The sequence below is a fragment of the Diabrotica virgifera genome, chromosome 3 (genome assembly GCF_917563875.1).
Source record: "Diabrotica virgifera virgifera chromosome 3, PGI_DIABVI_V3a".
Classification (NCBI taxonomy): domain Eukaryota; kingdom Metazoa; phylum Arthropoda; class Insecta; order Coleoptera; family Chrysomelidae; genus Diabrotica; species Diabrotica virgifera.
The window spans coordinates 15,778,760-15,798,579 of NC_065445.1; the positions used below are offsets into that span (position 1 = coordinate 15,778,760).

A 19,820-nucleotide genomic window follows, 5' to 3' on the forward strand; every position below is an offset into this window, starting at 1 on the left:
AATTTTAGGTTATGTTTGTTTTTACAAATTAAATGTAATTTTTTGAGTAGAATTATCAGATATTAGATTAAAGATGTTAGATTATAATTTGAGAAAATTATAATATTATGTATTAAGTATAACAAAATCAATTAATACCTAATCCAAGTATGTAAATTTATTCATTTACAAAAGGAAACAAGTTGTAAGAAATAAAATAGTTTTTTTTAATCCCTATGTTGCATAATTAAAGTTATTCACCTGAATAATATTATCTGTGAAGCTTGAAATTGGTAAAAAGTTCCTCTAGTTTTGTTAATAAATTGTTTGGTTTGAAATTTAAGATGACAGAAGTTCAATGTCATCAAAATCTTTTATTTGTTGACAGCAGAAAAGTAAAAACAAACACTGTAGCCTTAAAAGTTACTAAAAATATAACCAAATTGCAGAAAAAATTGCATGAAAAATAGGACATGTTCTATTTAGCTGCAACTTATTCTTGCAGCAAGGAGTTGCAGCTTTTCTGTGCAATTCGCGTATGACACGATGCAATTTCTATTGCTGCAAGAAATTGTGCAATTAATTGCGCAATTAGTTGCATGGTGTAAAGTGGCTATTAAGTTAAATATTGTGCTACTTACATGTACGTATTTGGGGGTAGTAGACACAATTCCCAAGTTTTGTTTATTATTATTCAATCGCGTAAAAATACCATAACAATCAAATAATACTTTAATTATTAATTAATATACAAAAACTCGTTAATAATTGAAAATTAAATTTGAAATTTGACTTGATTTTACAATTTTCTTGTCCAAATCATCCAAATGTTGAATTTAACAAAGAAAATTTTTCTATCCAGTGTTGCCAAGTTGAAATGCAATTAAACTGCCAATCATCAGCTGTAGGTTGTTTTGTTTTGATTTTGCAAATAACTTTCTTCAAAAGTCATTTGCTCTGGCACCCATCAATTCAGTTATATTAATTTTTTATCCAGAAAAAGTAAGATATTAATATTGCTTATTATATTATTGAAATTAATACAATATTGTTGACGATCGTTTTTTCGTTTTCTTTAGGAAAATGGGTCGAGTTTTTTTAGAGCATATGGGTGGCAATCGTCTTTTTTCTTGTGCTAACTGTGGAACTAATTTAACAAACAGATCAGAATTAATAAGCACCAGATTCACTGGGGCCACTGGCAGAGCTTTCTTATTTAACAAAGTTGTCAATTTGACTTACAGTGAAGTGCAAGATAGAGTAATGCTAACAGGACGTCATATGGTAATTATCATTTTTTTATCTTCATTTTATTGTGTAATAGGAGCCCTAACAACTATATATTGTGGCAAACTGCAGTAATTATCGAATAAGATAGGCTTCTTCTTCTAAAGGTGTCTATCTTGTAGAGATATTGGCGATCAAATTGACCCATCTTCGTTGACGATTGACCCATCGTCGAAATGTCGATAATGGCAGTGTTGATTGTCTGTGCTAGTTTTTATTGATTTCATGTGGTTGGAAGTCGTTTAAAAATTTCGCTATTTCGCCAGTGATTTCTGTAGTATTTTCTTCACTGGTCAAAAGAAAATTTATACATATTTATAGTGGTTATACAATACTGTTTTTGAACATATTTCTATCACTTTTTGCAATAAAAAGTGCAAAAACAAAACAATAAGCAAAACAGCTGATAACAGTTAATCACTTTATGGTTTTCTGTTATAGTCCAGGAGATAATTTATAATTTGTGACCTAGGCTGATTGATTCGCTGTAAATGGCTGACATTTGTTACTGCTGCAGGGACAAACTTGGGGATAAGTATGTCGCTTGTGACAGTTGTCATGTAGTCTCACATCCAACTGAAGATTGCACAGGATTAGCCGCCTCTGAACTTCGTGCAGTTATACTGCAGAAAAGAACTCTTATCTATTTCTGCAATGAATGTCGCTCTTCTTTTAAAAGTGAACCGAAGATTTTACGTGAAATGGAAAGCCTTAAAAAGGAAGTCACTACTTTAAAAAGGGACATCTCTAAACTCAAGGAAAAAGCATCCTTCTCGATGGAGGAAGTAACATATGAATTACATGAACGTCAAAAGAGATCAAACAATTTACTCATATTTAATCTTCCTGAACCAAACAATACTCCTGAAGACGTTGAACAAGTGAAAAATATTCTATCTACTGCTGATGATTCTGTTAAATTGGATGGTATGAAAATGGTACGTTTTGGCAAGAAAAACAAAAATGGGCATCGACCACTCAAATTAATATTATCTTCAAATGAGGATGTTCATTTGATAATTAAAAACAAGATAAAGGTTAGTCGAGAGAAAAAGATCTTCATATCTCTTGACCAAACACCTACTCAACGGAAACTGTTTGACACCGTCAAGACTGAACTACTAGCCCGTCAAGATGCAGGTGAACAAGATCTAATAATTAAATATATCAATAACGTACCAAAAATTGTCCAAAGGAACCAAAAAAACCACTAAACCCGGGCAAGCTATTTCTTTATTACCAAAACGTTAGAGGACTCCGTACCAAATTAACTGATTTAAGTATTAATGTGTCAAACTGTGTCTACGATGTAATCATTTTTACAGAAACTTGGCTTACTGCCGATTTCAATGATGCTGAACTTGGATTGACAAATTACAACATTTTCAGACAAGATCGTACACCTGAATCTAGCAAATTTGTAAGAGGAGGAGGAGTTTTAATAGCCACTAAGAAGAAATTTTCCATAAAAATTATTCCGTCAGATTCCTCCATTGAGCAACTTTTTGTTCACTTGTGTGGTAAGTTTATCTTGGGAGCATTGTATATTCCACCAAAGTCTACACCTAACAAGTACCAAGTGCACTTCGATCAGCTTATTAGTATAGGTGAACAATATTCAAATTCTAAATTATACCTCTTTGGTGACTACAACCTGCTATCAGCTGATTGGGAACTTGAAGACTTTTGCTCATCAGCAACTGCTAAACCTAATACATCGTTTGCAGAAACGGAGGCGATTGGTGTTATCTCAAATATGTGTGCTCTTCATAATCTATTCCAATCAAATAACATTGTCAATTCTAGAGGCGCTATTCTAGACCTTGTTCTCTCATCAGAAGAGCTTGTGATAACCTCAGCAGTTGATATATTGATTCCTCCAGACTTATATCATCCTCCACTTGAAACTATCTTACAGCTACACTGTGATCAAAACACTACTGCAGGCGATGGTGAATACTACTATGATTTTCATAAAGCTAATCTTCCTTGCATTTATCAATACTTAGAAGCAATTGATTGGGACAGTCTTATAAGTGATAAAGAACTTTCCGAGATGATAGGTACTTTCTATGATATTCTTTACTGTGTGCTTAATATGTATGTTCCATTGAAAAAAGTTTGTACAAAGAAATTTCCTGGTTGGTATTCTAGTGAACTTACACAATTAATACGTGACAAAAAGACTGCCCATTTAATTTACAAGAGTAACAGGTCTCCTGAGAATTATGCGGGTTTTAGTCAACTTAGAGCTCAGTGCAAAATTTTATCAAAAAATTGTTATGCCAATTATATACATTCAACTGAGATTTCGATCCAAGCTAATCCAAAAAATTTTTTAAAATTTGTAAACAGTAAGAAAGAAAATAATAGTATGCCTGTCTCAATGTCACTCAACAATACACTAGCCTCTAATGGCAACGATATTGCAAATTTATTTGCTAGCCATTTCTCTTCAGTTTTTAGTAATAAAACTCTTAAGCATAATGACAATTTAATACAGTCTAAGGTCTGTGTATCTTCCTATATTATACCAATTTCAAAAATATACGAACAACTGTCAACTCTTAATGTCAATAAGGGACCTGGGCCAGATGGTATTTCTCCCATTTTTCTTAAACGATTCTCTTTTATTCTGTCTCTGCCGCTTTATCATATTTTTAATAAATCCCTTCAGTTGGGGGAATTTCCTGACTTTTGGAAACTATCCTATGTCACTCCAATTTACAAAGCAGGTAATAAAGCTGACATAACGAATTATCGTCCTATTTCTATTCTCGGCACAATTCCAAAGGTATTTGAGAGTATTGTTACTGATTACTTTAATTATGACTGCTCTTGGATACTAAATTCTCAACAGTTCGGATTTTCTTGTGGTAAATCAGCAGAACTTAGTTTGTTGCTTTATGTTGATACCTTGTCTGAAGCTTTGGAGAGGGGGTTGCAGATTGATTCAGTGTATACTGACTTCTCCAAGGCTTTTGATAGGGTGAACCATGATCTTTTGTTACATAAGCTCAAATTATATGGCATAGAAGGTTCTGTGTTGAAGTGGTTGGGCAGTTACCTAACAAATAGAACACAGCAGGTTAGGGTTAATCATCATTACTCCAACACTTTTCTAGTAACCTCTGGTGTACCTCAGGGCTCTCATTTGGGTCCACTTTTGTTTAACCTGTATATTAACGAAATCGTCACCTACTTCTCTAACACTTCTGCTCTCTTATTCGCTGATGATCTTAAATGTTATCAAATCATTAATAATCAAGATGATGCAATATCATTGCAATCAGATTTAGATAATTTAGCCAACTGGTGCCTTGATAATGGGATGGATTTGAATGTCAACAAGTGTCACATTATCCGGTTTTGTCGGAATCATCATTTATCAGTATTTAATTATACCATAAATGATCAATTATTGGATACGGTAGACTCAATTAAAGATTTAGGTGTTGTTCTTGATTCCTCTCTGAGCTTTAACCATCACATTAACAATATTACTCAAAGATCCATGAAAATGCTTGGCTTTGTTAAAAGGACAACTCGTGACTTCACGAACGTGTTCGCTATTAAAATGCTCTATTGTTCTTTAGGCAGGACGCACTTTGACTACTGTTCTCCAGTTTGGTCCCCACATTATTTACACCTCAAGAACAAACTTGATAGTGTTCAACATAATTTTCTTAGGTATATTGGGTTCAAAAAACACATCAATTATAATTATACAGATATGGAACGATTTTTGAATATCTCTTCTCTGGATGTCCGTAGGAAGCGTAAAGATCTTACAGTATTGTTTAATATTATCAATGGCATATATTACTGCCCTGAACTCCTTGCTAAAATATTGTTGTTTGTTCCACCACGATCAACAAGACAAACTCAAACCTTTCATATTTCTTTTCATAGATATAATTACTCATATTTTACTTTTGTTCCTAGAACACTAAGACTTGCTAACTCCCTAGGTGACCTTTTACTTTTTGGTAACTCTGTTGATGTTTTTAAGAACCATTTAACGAAATTAAATATTTAGCAATGTCATAACCTTGTTATTTGTTAGTAATTAATGTTTTGTAATTATTTTACTTTGTCATGTCTTTTTAAATGTTTTGTACTCTCTCATTTTATTCTTATATATTCAACACTGTAATTATCAATATCTTATTAATGTATTACCGAATTGGGCTTGCCCGTATAAATAAATAAATAAATCTTATTCTATTTCAGTGGCGGCTCGTATACCTTTAGGAAGGTAGTGCCAGAATCCGGGCAGCTACCTAAATTTTTAGTGACGGTTTCACGATATTGTCAAAAAGGATATAAAATAGAAATTAACAAAAAAATAGGTGCAGATATTTTTATCGTATATTACTATTTTTAGGATGCCAAGAAATTGACCAAAATTTATCAAAACAGTTCCGTAAATTAAGTAATTAACAATAAAAAAACTCAACTTACCACCAGTATTTACTGCTGATGTACTTTTTTTTTCATCACTAGGTGGGGAATCTGCAAACAGATGTCGGAAGTAAACATTTCCAACAGTGCTGTGTTCCTGAGCTGAAACCTCATCAGTGTCACGTCGACCAGTTTGGTCTTAAATCGGACCTCCCTGCCCTCCGTAACTCTGATGTGGCCGGGACCAGCTAAACCCCACCCCTCTCATACTAGGGCATCAGGGTGGAATCGCCCGTTAGGGCATGATTTCTCCCTGATGCCCTTCTTTTGCCCGATTCTCAGTCGCTCGTCATCAAGCATCAGCTTCCGTCTCTCGCACTCATCCGACCACCACGTCCTTTAATCCTGTGCTGTCAATCTTTCATTCTTCCTACCACTGCTGATGTACTTGAAGTTTGTTGTTACGATTTGGTCTCTAGAGCCTATTTAGAAAATTATAAAAATAACACTATTCTATTATTTACACACACGCACAAAGTTATTTAATATCACTGTTAAAGTTTACGATATGTGAAGTCCATCCTTCTTTCTTTTTTGGTGGCAAAGTTTTCAATGACTTTATTATTAAAATTGTCAATGCTATTTACAAAATGTCTTTCTGCAGACAGCATACCTAAAGCACTTACTCGTTCTTCCTTCATGGTATTTCTGAGGAATGTCTTAATTCGTTTTAGCATTGAAAAACAACGTTCTGCTTCAGATGTTGACATGGGAATGGTTATTAATATACTTAAAAGTTTAACAGTTTCTTCAAATGTACATTTTAAACCTTCCTCATTTAATAAAACTGCTAACGGAACAGCCCCAGAAGTAGTACTTAATTCGTCTCGCTGATACAATACTTGTAATTAAGTTTTAAGCCGAGTTTTGTTTAAAAATAAAAATTGTGTGCATGTTTCATTAAGAAATGATTCGGGGAACTTATCCTTGTAAGCAGAAAACTTCTCTGACATAAATAAATAAGCAAAAGCAACTAAATGTCCGGAGAAGGTAAACCTTGTTTTTATTCGCAACAAAACTGCATCGCATATCTCGTCACCTCCAAACAAAACGCATACAAAACAGAACAGTTTATTAGTTTGTTCGCAACCACACAACCAGCTATTTTTATCATAAATAGTTTTATTAAACTTACCACAGCGAAGTTTTTGTCCATTTCCACTTTGTTTTTCAATTTTTAAATCGGGTAAAGGCCGACCGAGTTCTTTATTTTGAAGTTTTTTTTCTAACGAAAAACCACCAAAAGAGTTTTTTAATATACTAATTTGATTCATTGTCAATAAATAAATTAAACGTAGAAAATAATCACAATATTATTTATATACCTACGACACCCACGACCACGACGCACTAATAATTACAAATTAAAAAATATAGTAGAATATAAACACAAATATACAATACAGTAGTAGATAATAAACGCAATAGCGTCAAGCGAACGCGTAAAGAAACTAGAAATAGATCTAAAACATTGTATCTTAAGATCTAATACTTTTCGAGATTTCGAGCCTGGCACGGAGAGTCCAATTTAAATGTATATTAAAAGTGCAATACCGCTCTATCTCTGTCACTTACATAGGATGCTCATACAATCTTTCTCTTTTCTGGCGTGCCACTATACCTTTCGGCACCGGGATTTTCATGATCTTCATCCCTTATCCGGTCAGCTGTGGGTGGCCAGAGTCGGTGGTTAGATGTGCATTGCGCTACACAGAAATAATCACAAAAAAAAATTAACAGGCATTAAGATGTTTTTAAGATAAAAAATATGTTTCTGCATAGTTAGCAAGGTAGTGCCATGGCTCTATGGCACTACCTCACGGGCCGCCACTGTTCTATTTACAGCAGCTCGAAATATATCAGTTGATGTTAGACCAGTCCATTTCCTAAGATTGGCCATCCAGAATATACGTCTACGTCCAGGGCCTCTCTTGCCGTCAATCTTGCCTTGTAGAATTAACTGTAAAAGTCGGTATTTATTATTATGCATAATGTGGCCGAATCAAGCCAATGTTCTGTTATTTACAGTGTTAATAATTTCTTTGTCTTTTCTTAGCCTCTGGAGAACAGTTGTGTGGTATATATTGTATGAGACCCTCAAACGCCTCTAATCGCTTTATGGCATCTTTATTTATTTATTTATTTATTTATTTCAACGGTAGAACCATTTACAAAAGAATACAAAAAAAATATCTAGTAAAAGTAATATCATGTACAAAAAACATCAAAAAATCAACGAATAAAAGACAATTAAACAATAAAATTTGTAAAATAACACAGTATATCAAATCACAGAAGATGAAAAATATCACATATTTAAATCATTAAACTCCCAAGCTGCCTTTTGAAGATATCAATGCTTAGACAGAATGGATCAAGTAGCATGTCATTGCAAAAACTGAGCATTCTCTACAAGGGAATATGACGAGCATACTCAGTCCTATGAAAAGGAATATAAAAGAGTGCAGAGTGTCGAGTTCTATGTATTGTGTTTAAGTACACATTATCCAATAACGAGGGACAATTAATAGCATTGTTTAAAAGTTTAAATAAAAACAACATATCAGCTCTCAACCTGCAGTTCTTCAGCGTAGCAATGTTAAATTGAGACATTATTCCAGAATAACTATGACGAAATTTTCAGTATTTCTTATATTATTATGTAATATAAGTAATATATGTATGCTTTATAAGCTAAAGATATTAAAAATCTCCGCTGAACGCTCTCCAATCCATCAATGTAGACTTGATGAAATGGAGACCAAACAACAGAGCATTATTCAAGTCCTGAGCACACTATAGAGCAGTACAGTAATTTGAATACAGTAGGTGAGAGATCATGACTGTTGCGATAAATAAAACCAAGATTGCGAAATCCTGTTTCCTTATTTTCAAGATAATGGCTTCTAAATGTCAATGCACAATCCAGTAATACACCCAAATATTTAATCTCAGTAACTGACTCCAAGAGTACATCATTAAGAACATATCTATTAGCTGTTAGATTATTTATACGACCAAATGAAATACAAGAACGTTTAGTCGGATTTACGCTTAAACCATTTTGTTTCGACTATAAACATATATTATTAACATCATCTTGCAGGAGATCTTTATCTGATATATCCTGTATGTAACGAAATAACTTAAGATCATCAGCAAATAGTAGAAAGTGTGGGTTTTTGATAGCCTTACCAATATCGTTAATGAACAAGTTAAAGAGCAAGGGACCACAATGAAACCCTCGTGGGATACCAGAACAACAATGGAATTCTTTAGAAACATAATTGTTGATACGAACTTGTTGTGTACATCCCATCAAAAAGCTTTTAATACAATTAACAATGTGTTCACCAAAGCCAGATGCATGAAGTTTATGAACCAACAGGTTATGATTAACCCTGTCAAATGCCTTTAAGAAATCAGTATAAATGCTGTCGACCTGAATCTTATTCTCAAATGCACCCAACAAGTATTGTTGGTAGTTGACAAGGTTTGTTACAGTTGACTTTCCGTTAGAAAAACCATGTTGCTCATCAATAATTATGTTTTAGCAAGCCCAGGTAAGATTTATCAATACCAATTTATCTAGAAGTTTTGGGATTGCTGATTGAATAGTTATACCTCTATAATTATTTACACACTCACGATTGCCAGATTTATGGATAGGTGTAAGAAAACTATTTTCCAATAATGTGGAAATGTAGATGATGACAATGATAAATTGAAAATTTGTTGTAAAGGTTTACAAAGGGAAAACACACAATTCTTAATAAGTGCTGCAGGTATACCATCAGGCCCTGAAGAATATGCAGTTTTTAAACTCATAATTCCCTCAAAAACATCAGTCAGACCAAATTCCACAGTTTGAATATCTACACTGTACTCTAATTCAAAGTTAGGTAAATTATACTCACTATCATTATATGTACCCGAAAAATAATTGGCAAATAGATTGACTATTTCCTCACCACACTGAGCCATTACATCCCCACCTTCATTAGATATTACATTAGGATAAGCATTAGACCCACGTGTAGCATTAACATGTCTCCAAAAAGAGCGGGTATTGCTTGAAAGATTTGCTTGAATATTCTCTAAATAGTTTTTATAACATACTGCTTGTAATGATTTACATCTTTCCCTTAACACTGAAAATTCCTCATATGAGTTGCCTGATGCTTTAAAATTCCGGTGAGCTATTTTTTTCTATATGGCAAGTCCAATCAATTCTCGTGAAAACCAAACTGGAAAGTTCAATGATTTAAACCGATTGACAGGAACAAACATACTGATGGCATCATATAAAACGTGGTAAAAATTTTCTATGCAGAAATTAATATCTGATACTTCATTCCAAGGAATTGATGCTAAATGTTCATTTAAAACCTGATAATTATATTTTTTTAAATCATGATAAAAGACATCATATTTAAGAAACAAATTTAAATTAGCTGCAGGTAACAATATAGTATAAGCTGAATGATGTTGAGAAGTATTCAATAGAATATCAGTAGAAATCGACACAACTGCATCCGTCTGCGTACAGAAAACTAGATCTAAAAATTTATTATTAAGGTTAGGCAAAGTATTTACTTGTGACATATTAAGAAAATTGTAGCAAGTACAAATAATATTTGCTGGATAGTGTTGCGGACACTCAACTGTTACACCATCATTGAGATTATACCAGGATGCCTCAGGTAGGTTGTAGTCACCACAAATACAGAAGATCTTCTGTAGGACCCCAGCTTTCTACTCCGTAGAGGAGGATACTACAGATGTAACATCTAAGAATTCTTATGCGTACCTATATTGATACTTAAAGATAAGTTAGTAAGAGTTTTTATTTCGTAGCTATGATATATCAAGTATCCTTAATATTGCAGCTGCATATTTTTTGTTGTTTATTTAACTATTACCTATACAATCAAACTGTCGCAAATAGTGTGATGTTACTGCCTTCTAGGTCCAAACTAATTAAAACTCTTTCTTGGTTCAAATACATTATATTTACAATCACCTCCATCAACGATTAACCATAACAATGTGTTTACATATAACAGTAACGACCTACCTTCACATTACTTAAATACTGACTACTACAAATAATAATTATCTGTCTATCCCTCCATACTGATTGCTCAGCATGTTTTTTATACCGATCTAAATCATAACAAAATATAGTTCAAGTTCACTCATATTAAACATGTGATACAAAACTATAAACTATTGTTTTTATGTCTGTTCAATACCCTAAAGGTTAATAGCATCATATTTAAATTATGATTTATACAGAGGGTTCATATTATACTACAAAACTAATATATAGTATTTATGTACTAGGTGAGGGACGTTTCCTGCAAATCGTGTGAAAACAAATTAGGATGGATGTACGAATTCGCCACTGAAGATAATCAAAAATATAAAGAAGGTAGAGTGATTTTGGAGCGAGCCCTGGTAACCGAATGTGACGGCATGGAAGATAGAGTTTATAATGTAAGACGAGGCCGTGATATCAGAAATTAAATTCTTTTTGTCCAAAAGTTGTTATTAACAGATATATACGAAACTGTCAGTTATTAAAATGTAGTTGCTCCCTAGGCTCTGAGCGTTGCCTCAATGTGCCAAACTACAGGTTGATGTCAGTACAATATATGATAGGCTTTGTTAGAAGTTAGTGTAAGGCCAGTCCAGTGTATTTGGAACTGGCAATTATTATCAGATAGATATCCGGTTATATGTAATAATAGGAACTTAACGTAAATAAACATTATTGTGTGAATTTAACTAAAATTGCTCTCCCTCAGTTAGTACTAGTATTATATTTTTTTTAATAATTGACTTAACAACCTATTTGACATAAATTAATTTTAATAGCCATTTGTTATCATTATTATTTTGTTATTACAGCTCTTCAGTCATATCCCAAGAATTGACCTTTTCAATTTCTTTTGTTTTCACATCCTTCCCTTCTTCAGTTGTCTTTCTTGTTTTTCCAAAAGAAACACTTTGTTTATTAAGATTTTAACTGCATCCAAAGTAGTTTGCCCGAAGCTATAATCATCTCTTTTGTTATTTCGTCGTCAGTAGCTTTTTCATTTTTCATCCGTTTTAGGGCATTTTTTACTTCCTTGTACTCCAGTAAAAGTAAATATGCATTTAACTGATAATCAATACTTTTTTACTAATAAGGAGGTTGTTTTAAATCCCTTCTTGCTTTTTGAATCCCTTAGTATTAGTTTTTATTTTATTTTGTACTCGTAATAGGTATGATATTCTAATACAGAGTTTATACAGTGCGTCCATAAAGTAACGCATAAATTCATTATTTCGTAAACCGGCGACTTTCAGAAAAAATCCCGAAACATGTCGATTTTTATTTTTAAAATGCGATTTTTTGCATATACAGCGTGTCTGCGTAACTTGGAACCATATGGGAAACTTTTTTAATATCAATTTTACGAAACAAAAGTTATTCTTTATAAAGTGCTCTGCATAGTCCAAAACCTAAGACACAATCATCAGATATCAAATTTTATCAACGGTATACGAGGTATGTCAAAAAATATGAATTTCGCTCAAGAGTAAAGTGCCTTTATATTTCACAATATTGAAAAGTGTCATTAAGGAAAGTTGTTTGTAATTAAAAATTATGTTATAATCTGCATTTGCACTCTTCTAATTGAAAAAAAATTTGAAAACTTTCCTTATATCACGGACATCCAACATCATTTTTATTTATGGTAGCTCCGTTATTATTAATTTTTCGAAAAAAAGTTATTCTTTATAAAAAGTTTTGCATAGTCTAATAACCAAGATAAAATTATAAGATATTAAATTTTGTCAATTTTATACGAGGTATGTCAAAAAATATGAATTTCGCTGAAGAGTAAAGTACCTTTATTTTTCACAATATTGAAATTTGTTATTATAAAAAGTTGTTCAGAATTAAAAAGTATCTTTCAATATGAAATGGCATCCTTCTATTTGAAATATTGTGAACTATAAAGGTATTTTACTTTTGAGTGAAATTCATATTTTGACATACCTCGTATAGAATTGAAAAAATTTGATATCTTATGATTGCGTCTTAGTTTTTTGACTATTTAGACATTTTTATAAAGAATAACTTTTTTTCGCAAAATTAATAATAACGGAGTTATCTTAAATAAAAATGATGTTGGGTATCCGTAATTAGTAAAATTTTCAAAAGTTTTTTTTTTTCAATTAGAAGAGTGTAAATTCATATTATAACATAATTTTTAATTACAAACAACTTTTCTTAATAACAATTCTCGATATTCTGAAATATAAAGGCACTTTACTCTTGAGCGAAATTTATATTTTTGGACATACCTCGTATATTATTGATAAAATTTGATACCTGATGATTGCATCTTAGGTTTTAGACTATGCAGCATTTTATGAAGAATAACTTTTTTTCGTAAAATTGATATTAAAAAAGTTTCCCATATGGTTCCAAGTTACGCAGACACCCTGTATACCATACTAGTGACGTCATCAATCTGGGCGTGATGACGTAAACGATGATTTTTTTAAATAAGAATAAGGGTCATGTTATAGCTTATTTGAAAGGGTATTTAATGCTCTATTCATAAATATAAACATTAACATAATTATTTATACAGGGTGTTCAAAACAAATTTTTAATTAAATTATTTGAGACAAAAAGAAGAATATTATGTAATTTATTTAATTCAAAATACGTTTTCCTATTGTCAGAAAACTGGAAAAAAATATTTATTTGAAAAATAAACATTGATTTTCGCTTAGACGAATATGTTCAAACTGCAATGAGGCAGGTGGGTGAAAGCTTTAACATTGAATTTAAGTAAAAAAGAATATTTATTTGTCAAATAAACATTTTTTTCCAGTTTTCTGACAACAGGAAAACGTATTTTGAATTAAATAAATTACATGTTATATTCTTCTTTTTGTCTCAGATAATTTAATTAAAATATTTTTGAACATTCTGTATAAATAATTATATTAATGTTTATATTTTTAAATAGAGAATGGAATATCCTTTCCAATGAGCTATCACATAAACCATATTCTTATTTAAAAAAATCATCGTTTACGTCATCACGCCCAGATTGATGACGTCACTAGTATGATATATATGCCAAAAAATCGCAATTTAAAAAATCGACCTGTTTCGGGATTTTTCCTCAAAGTCGTCGGTTTACGAAATAATGAATTTATGCGTTACTTTATGGACGCACTGTATTTATAGCCACATACAGGCTAAATATACAATTTTCAACTCTTTTTTTTAACTTCTTAATAATAAGAGAGGTATACGTTTATTCTTTTAGTCTTGAATAATGCTTCTTTGTTTTTTTTTATGGTGTAAGAATATGCTTTTTTGGATGAGCTTTGGTTTGTATTTTCTTTTCTTTCTCTTCTTAACATTTTCAAGATCTGCGCCAATTTGACGTATCTTAATTTTTTCGTTTTCTTTAAATTGAAATTAATTTATTGTCTTGCTAATAATTTATTAAAAAATATGTGTTTATTTAGTTACGTCTTATAATAAACCATTTTAATGCTGTTTGAAATTCAAATTTAAAATATGAAGTGGTATACTTTGTCAGACCTCAAACTTGGTCAACGTTTTGATTCGAAATATAGTGATTTATAAAGCTTTTTTGAAGACATTCAAGTTAAGAACACTGATGATGACTGAGATAAAATATGAAGTATGAATATTCTAATCTTTAAGATGTTTTTATTTAACTGACCTATATTTGATTCCATCGATTATTCAATAATAATTTTTATTATATTCTGTTTTCAAAAAAAAAGGTTTTTCTTAACTATAAAAGCTTTTTCTTTATCTTCTTAAGATGGCTTACATTTCTGCAAAGTCGTCTACCGTACATTGTCTTGTCAGGTGAGATGTTAGATAGTCAGCATTAAATAACTCTGTGTTTAGCAGCATTATAAAATTATAATATCATTTCATAGCTGTGTATTCCTATCAATTGGCGAATATTACGCAGCTATGATATCTTTTTACGTCCCAGACCGCTTTTAACCCTCTGTCTTTCCTTGGAGTACTAGTTGCTGAAAAGTGTATTGTTCTCCTCCTAATATATACCCTAAGTTACATTCTTCTTACTTTTTACATAATCAAAAACTTCCTAATCCTGGAATTCCGCTCTTCTAACACTTCCTCATTTATGACGTGGTCCTTCCATAATATTATATTCTAAGCATTCGACGCAGGCTTTACATTTCAAGAACTTTAAGTTTGTTAATATATGACCTTTAAGGTCCATGCTTCCATTCCGTACAAGAGAACAGGCTAAACGTAACAATCTAGCGTCTTGAATCTCAGGTTGAAATCCAACTTGCGATCAGTCAGAAATTTACGAAGTTTCAAATGAACATTTCTGGCTTGTTCTACCTTGCTCTTATTACTATACATACCCAGTTTACCTACAATTCAAAAGTACTCAGTTTGAGTGTATGCTTAACTTGAATCTCATATCGTCAAAATGACTCCATAATATTTAAGAACATAAAAAAATTATAGTAAATCTAACCAAAACAGACAAAAGTAAATATAAGTCACTATTCAAAAGTTTGTACTCGTTTACCCTTTCCATTGGAAATATTAATTTTGTTTTGGTGTAAAATAGCAAGTAACTAAGCATCTAGAATTTGTTATCTTTTGTATCCAAAGTCATAAAACAAAATATGGCAGAATTCGATGGTTTCTTAATGTTGTATTAAACTTTTATACATTTTTAAAAGACACGACACTTTTGTATAACTTTTAGTATTTTCTATTCATCCAATATTTAAAAAAGTAATCGCACTTTATATGTTGGGAATTACGGCAGTTTATACTTTATCTGGGAATCCACTGATCCCAGAAAGCCATTGCGCATCCGCTAGAAAAAATATTCTGATTCGGATTTTTTGCACAGTCTTACTCAAAAACGACCCTTTTTAACAAATTTGCATGTTGCCAGGTCCAAAAATGAGTGAAAAATTTTTTAAACGTTTTTTTTTGTTGTTTTCTTAAAATTATTTTTTTGCATCGAACAAAGTTTTTTTAGGTTTTTTGGATCATTCCAAACAGAAAAGATCTTTAGTGACTTTTCTCTAAAGTTGATAGTTTTTGACATATAAGTGATTAAAAATTTGAAAATTGCGAAATCGGCCATTTTTACCCCTCATAAACTATGTGAAAAACTGAAAATTTCAATGTTGCCAAGGCAGGTAGATATTCTTTAAACATCGATTGATGAAATCCCGAAGAGTTTTTTGCAATACAATATCGAAAACCCCTTTTTTTAATTGCTAATCAAGCGGGCGCGACATTATTTTCAACCGTTGCATGTATATATTATTATGTAATATGCGTAAATATATTTGCTGAACAATATTCTGATTCAGTTTTTTTCACCATCTTGCTTGAAAAGGTTCCCTATTAACAAATTTACATGTTGCCAGAGTAAAAAATAGGTCAAAAAATGTTTTCAATATTTTTTTTTAAACTTCAAATGTTTTCCGATTACATCTACAAATATGCAACGGTTGAAAATAGTGTAACGCCCGCTTGATTAGAAATTAAAAAACAAAGGGGTTTTCGATATGGTATTGTAAAAAGCTCTTCAGGATTTCATCAACTGATGCTCATAGAATATCTGCGTAAATTGGTAACATTGAAATTTTCGGTTTTTCTCATAGTTTTTGAGGGTTAAAAATGGCTGGTTTTTGTAATGTTTTCAATCGCTTATATCTCGAAAACCATTACATTTAAAGAAAAGTTACTTTAGGTCTTTTCTATTTAGAGTAATCCAAAAAACCTAAAAAAAATTGTCCGATGCAAAAAAATTAGTTTTAGGAAAAAACAAAAAAAAAAACGTTTAAAAAAATTGACTGCCTTTTGATCCTAGAGAATTTGCCATAAAAATTTGTTAATAGGAGACCTTTCCAAGCAAGATGGTGAAAAAAAAAATTGAATTAGAATATTTTTCCGCACATATATTTACGCATATTACATACATACAACGGTTGAAAATAGTGTCGCGTCTGCTTGATTAGCAATTAAAAAACAAAGGGGTTTTCGATATTGTATTGCAAAAAACTCTTCGGGATTTCATCAATGGATGTTTAAAGAATATCTACCTACCTTGGCAACATTGAAATTTTCGGTTTTTCACATAGTTTATGAGGGGTAAAAATGGCCGATTTCGCAATTTTCAAATTTTTAATCACTTATATGTCAAAAACTATCAACTTTAGAGAAAAGTCACTAAAGATCTTTTCTGTTTGGAATGATCCAAAAAACCTAAAAAAACTTTGTTCGATGCAAAAAAATAATTTTAAGAAAAAAACAAAAAAAACGTTTAAAAAATGTGTGACTTACTTTTGGACTTGGCAACATGCAAATTTGTTAAAAGGGGTCGTTTTTTAGTAATATTGTGCAAAAAATCCGAATCAGAATATTTTTCCTAGCGGATTCTCAGTGGCTTTCTGGACTAATCCCGATGATACTTACATATATTTAATTTCCCGACCCGAAGGGGAGGGAAATTGCCACGAGGACAATACAAATCGCTAAGTAATTTTAAGAGCTCGTGTGTAATTCGGTAAAATTATTTCATGAATAAAATTGTATCCCTAAATCATTTTAACTAATATTTTTTTGATATCTTCGTCTATATATTTGTTAAACCTGCTCATGGTTTTCACTTTGGCAAGTTATAAAACATTAATTGTGATTAATGTCACTGAATGTCTATTTAATTTTAAATTTACGTAACAACGAAGGACATCTGCCGCGCTACTTGACGACGGATAATTATCAAAAAAATTATCAGTAGTAACTGCACAAGAGCTCTAAAATTATTGAATTTTTCCCGAGTGACACTTTGATAGTTTTAATTTCACGAGCCGAAGGCGAGTGAAATTATGTCAAAGTGTCACGAGGGCAAAAATTATATATTAATTTTAGAGTTCGAGTGCAATTTGTTGCGATTATTTCATGAATAAAACTGTTCAAAACCAAAATTTTATTGTAATTTATTTATGTAAGTACAAATTAGTACAATTAAACACAAAGTTTTTATAAATATTTGACGATTGAGAGTCATCACTTTTATAATTTTTAAAACATTATTGTTATTAATGTCACGGAATGTATTTTTTCGTAGCAACGAAGGGCATATGACGTATTATACTTAACGATGGGCAATTATCAAAAATTATCAATTTAATTCAGATTTATGTAGTTTTCTATTGGTCAGAATCTCCTATGAATGAAATAATCAACGTTAATATCACAAGAGGGTGAAAATAAACTGAAAATAATGCGACATTTTATCGAAAACTTGTTGCCTGGCAATAGACACGAGAGCCCACAGAGCTCGAGTTATTATTGCCGAATGGGAACAAGTTTGAGAAACCAATTGGAGCATTATTTTCTTATTTATTCTTAGTATCGTGTGATATTCGACAGATTTTTTTTAATACTTACATACAATTTCTCTGTGTTTATCTTAATCTTTTTTAAATATTGGATAAACACAAACTATATATACATATGTATCGAATATGATATAAATAATGCGTATATTGGTGATAAAAATATAGATGACATGTATAAGTTGGATTGTAAATAAGTTTAATTAAAAAAGTTCTTTTAAAACTGATTTTTTTAATATCCTTTGGTTTCTGATTTTGAAAATTCCTTGAAAAAACATTTGTTAGGTATTTTGATACCAATGTTTATTTAAGATATTTCTTGGGTTGCCAACCTGTTCAAAGATTAGAACATGGCTGCCAGTTTGGTAGTTTAAGGTTAATTGTAAGGTTCCCTCAGGACCAGAATCTGCCCGTTGCTGTCAATTATTGGTTTATTTTTATGCCTGCACCCCCTCCCCCAGGGCATGTAAAGAATATTACGAAAATGTATTATCTTTCACAAACAATACACAAGTCAACCCCCCGAGAGGAAAATTCTAGGTGCGCTATACACAAAACATCTGTGCCATTTAGTATAGCATCAGAACTTAAACAAAGGAGACTCCGTATCACCATTGGTATCAAATTTGGCTTTGGAATATGCAATAAGTAAAATATCTGAACTAAGAGGTGGATTTATGAATCGTTGTGCGGCAGATTCGTGCAAATATTATAAGAATTGTGCATTTAATGATAGAAACATATAATTTGGACAACATATACTACACGTATAAAGGTTTAAAATGAGATAGGAGGCCATCTCAGATTTTGCCTTTTACAAAAATGGCGACTATACACATGTGACTAATAGCACGATAACTTTTGAACGAGACTTCAGATTTCAACCAAATTTGGTATATAGGTTCTTTTTTTGATATATAAGATCAATGTCTTGAACCGGAAGAATTGGTTTACCAGAAGTTGTGTTTTTCCTGGTTTTTATGTAAAAATATGTTGTTTTTTTTTCAATTATTTCACCCCGTATGTATTAATTTTTCAAATAGTTAATACGGCCATTAAAAAGAGCGTAAAAATATTTCTTCAGAATCCTGCAGGGGGGCTTTCAACTTTGATTCAGTCACTTTTAGACTTTCATAATAATAATTTTTAACCGAGTTATTAAGCCGTGAAAATGGCATTTTCGCATTTTTCAAATTTTAAATCGAGTATAGCTCAACAACTGTCAATTTTAGAGAAAAATTACAAGAGACCTTCTTAACTCATAATGACCCAAAGAATAAAAAAAAATTATACGAAGTGAAAAAATTTATTTTTTGAAGTGAAAAAATTGATTTTTTGAATTTGTTTAAAAAAATTGTTTAAACAATTTTCCGACCGCGGCACTCTGTATATTTGTTATAAGGACCTCTTTTTAACTGAGTTTGTGCAACAAAATCGAATCGGAATATGTTACCTAACGGGGGCGACGATACAGCCTGGACTATAGCTAACAACAAAAATTCAAATTCCGGTCTCCAGTTACGTCATGCGATTCGCGAACTCGGACGTATTTGCGCTACGGGAAGATACTAGGGAGTTTTTGTTGCTACGTAACGTACGCATCTCCGTATACGTAAAGCAAC

At 31.6% G+C, this 19,820-nt stretch overlaps 1 protein-coding gene across 1 annotated transcript; it reads left to right on the forward strand.

Annotated features, from left to right (window-relative positions):
• The first annotated feature begins 824 nt into the window (after window positions 1-824).
• Window positions 825-18,421, forward strand: LOC114328987 (protein yippee-like 5). The gene is made up of 3 exons (XM_028277993.2): window positions 825-981; window positions 1,059-1,263; window positions 11,077-18,421. Exons 2-3 carry the CDS (start codon window positions 1,063-1,065, stop codon window positions 11,257-11,259), a joined length of 384 nt encoding a protein of 127 aa, XP_028133794.1. The 5' UTR covers window positions 825-981; window positions 1,059-1,062; the 3' UTR covers window positions 11,260-18,421.
• The last annotated feature ends 1,399 nt before the right edge of the window (window positions 18,422-19,820 follow it).

Coding starts and splice junctions, on each gene's coding strand:
- LOC114328987 (XM_028277993.2), top strand. CDS start 1,063: ATGGGTCGAGTTTTTTTAGAGCATATGGGTGGCAATCGTCTTTTTTCT. Junction 1,264..11,076: donor TGCTAACAGGACGTCATATG/GTAATTATCATT, acceptor TTTATGTACTAG/GTGAGGGACGTTTCCTGCAA.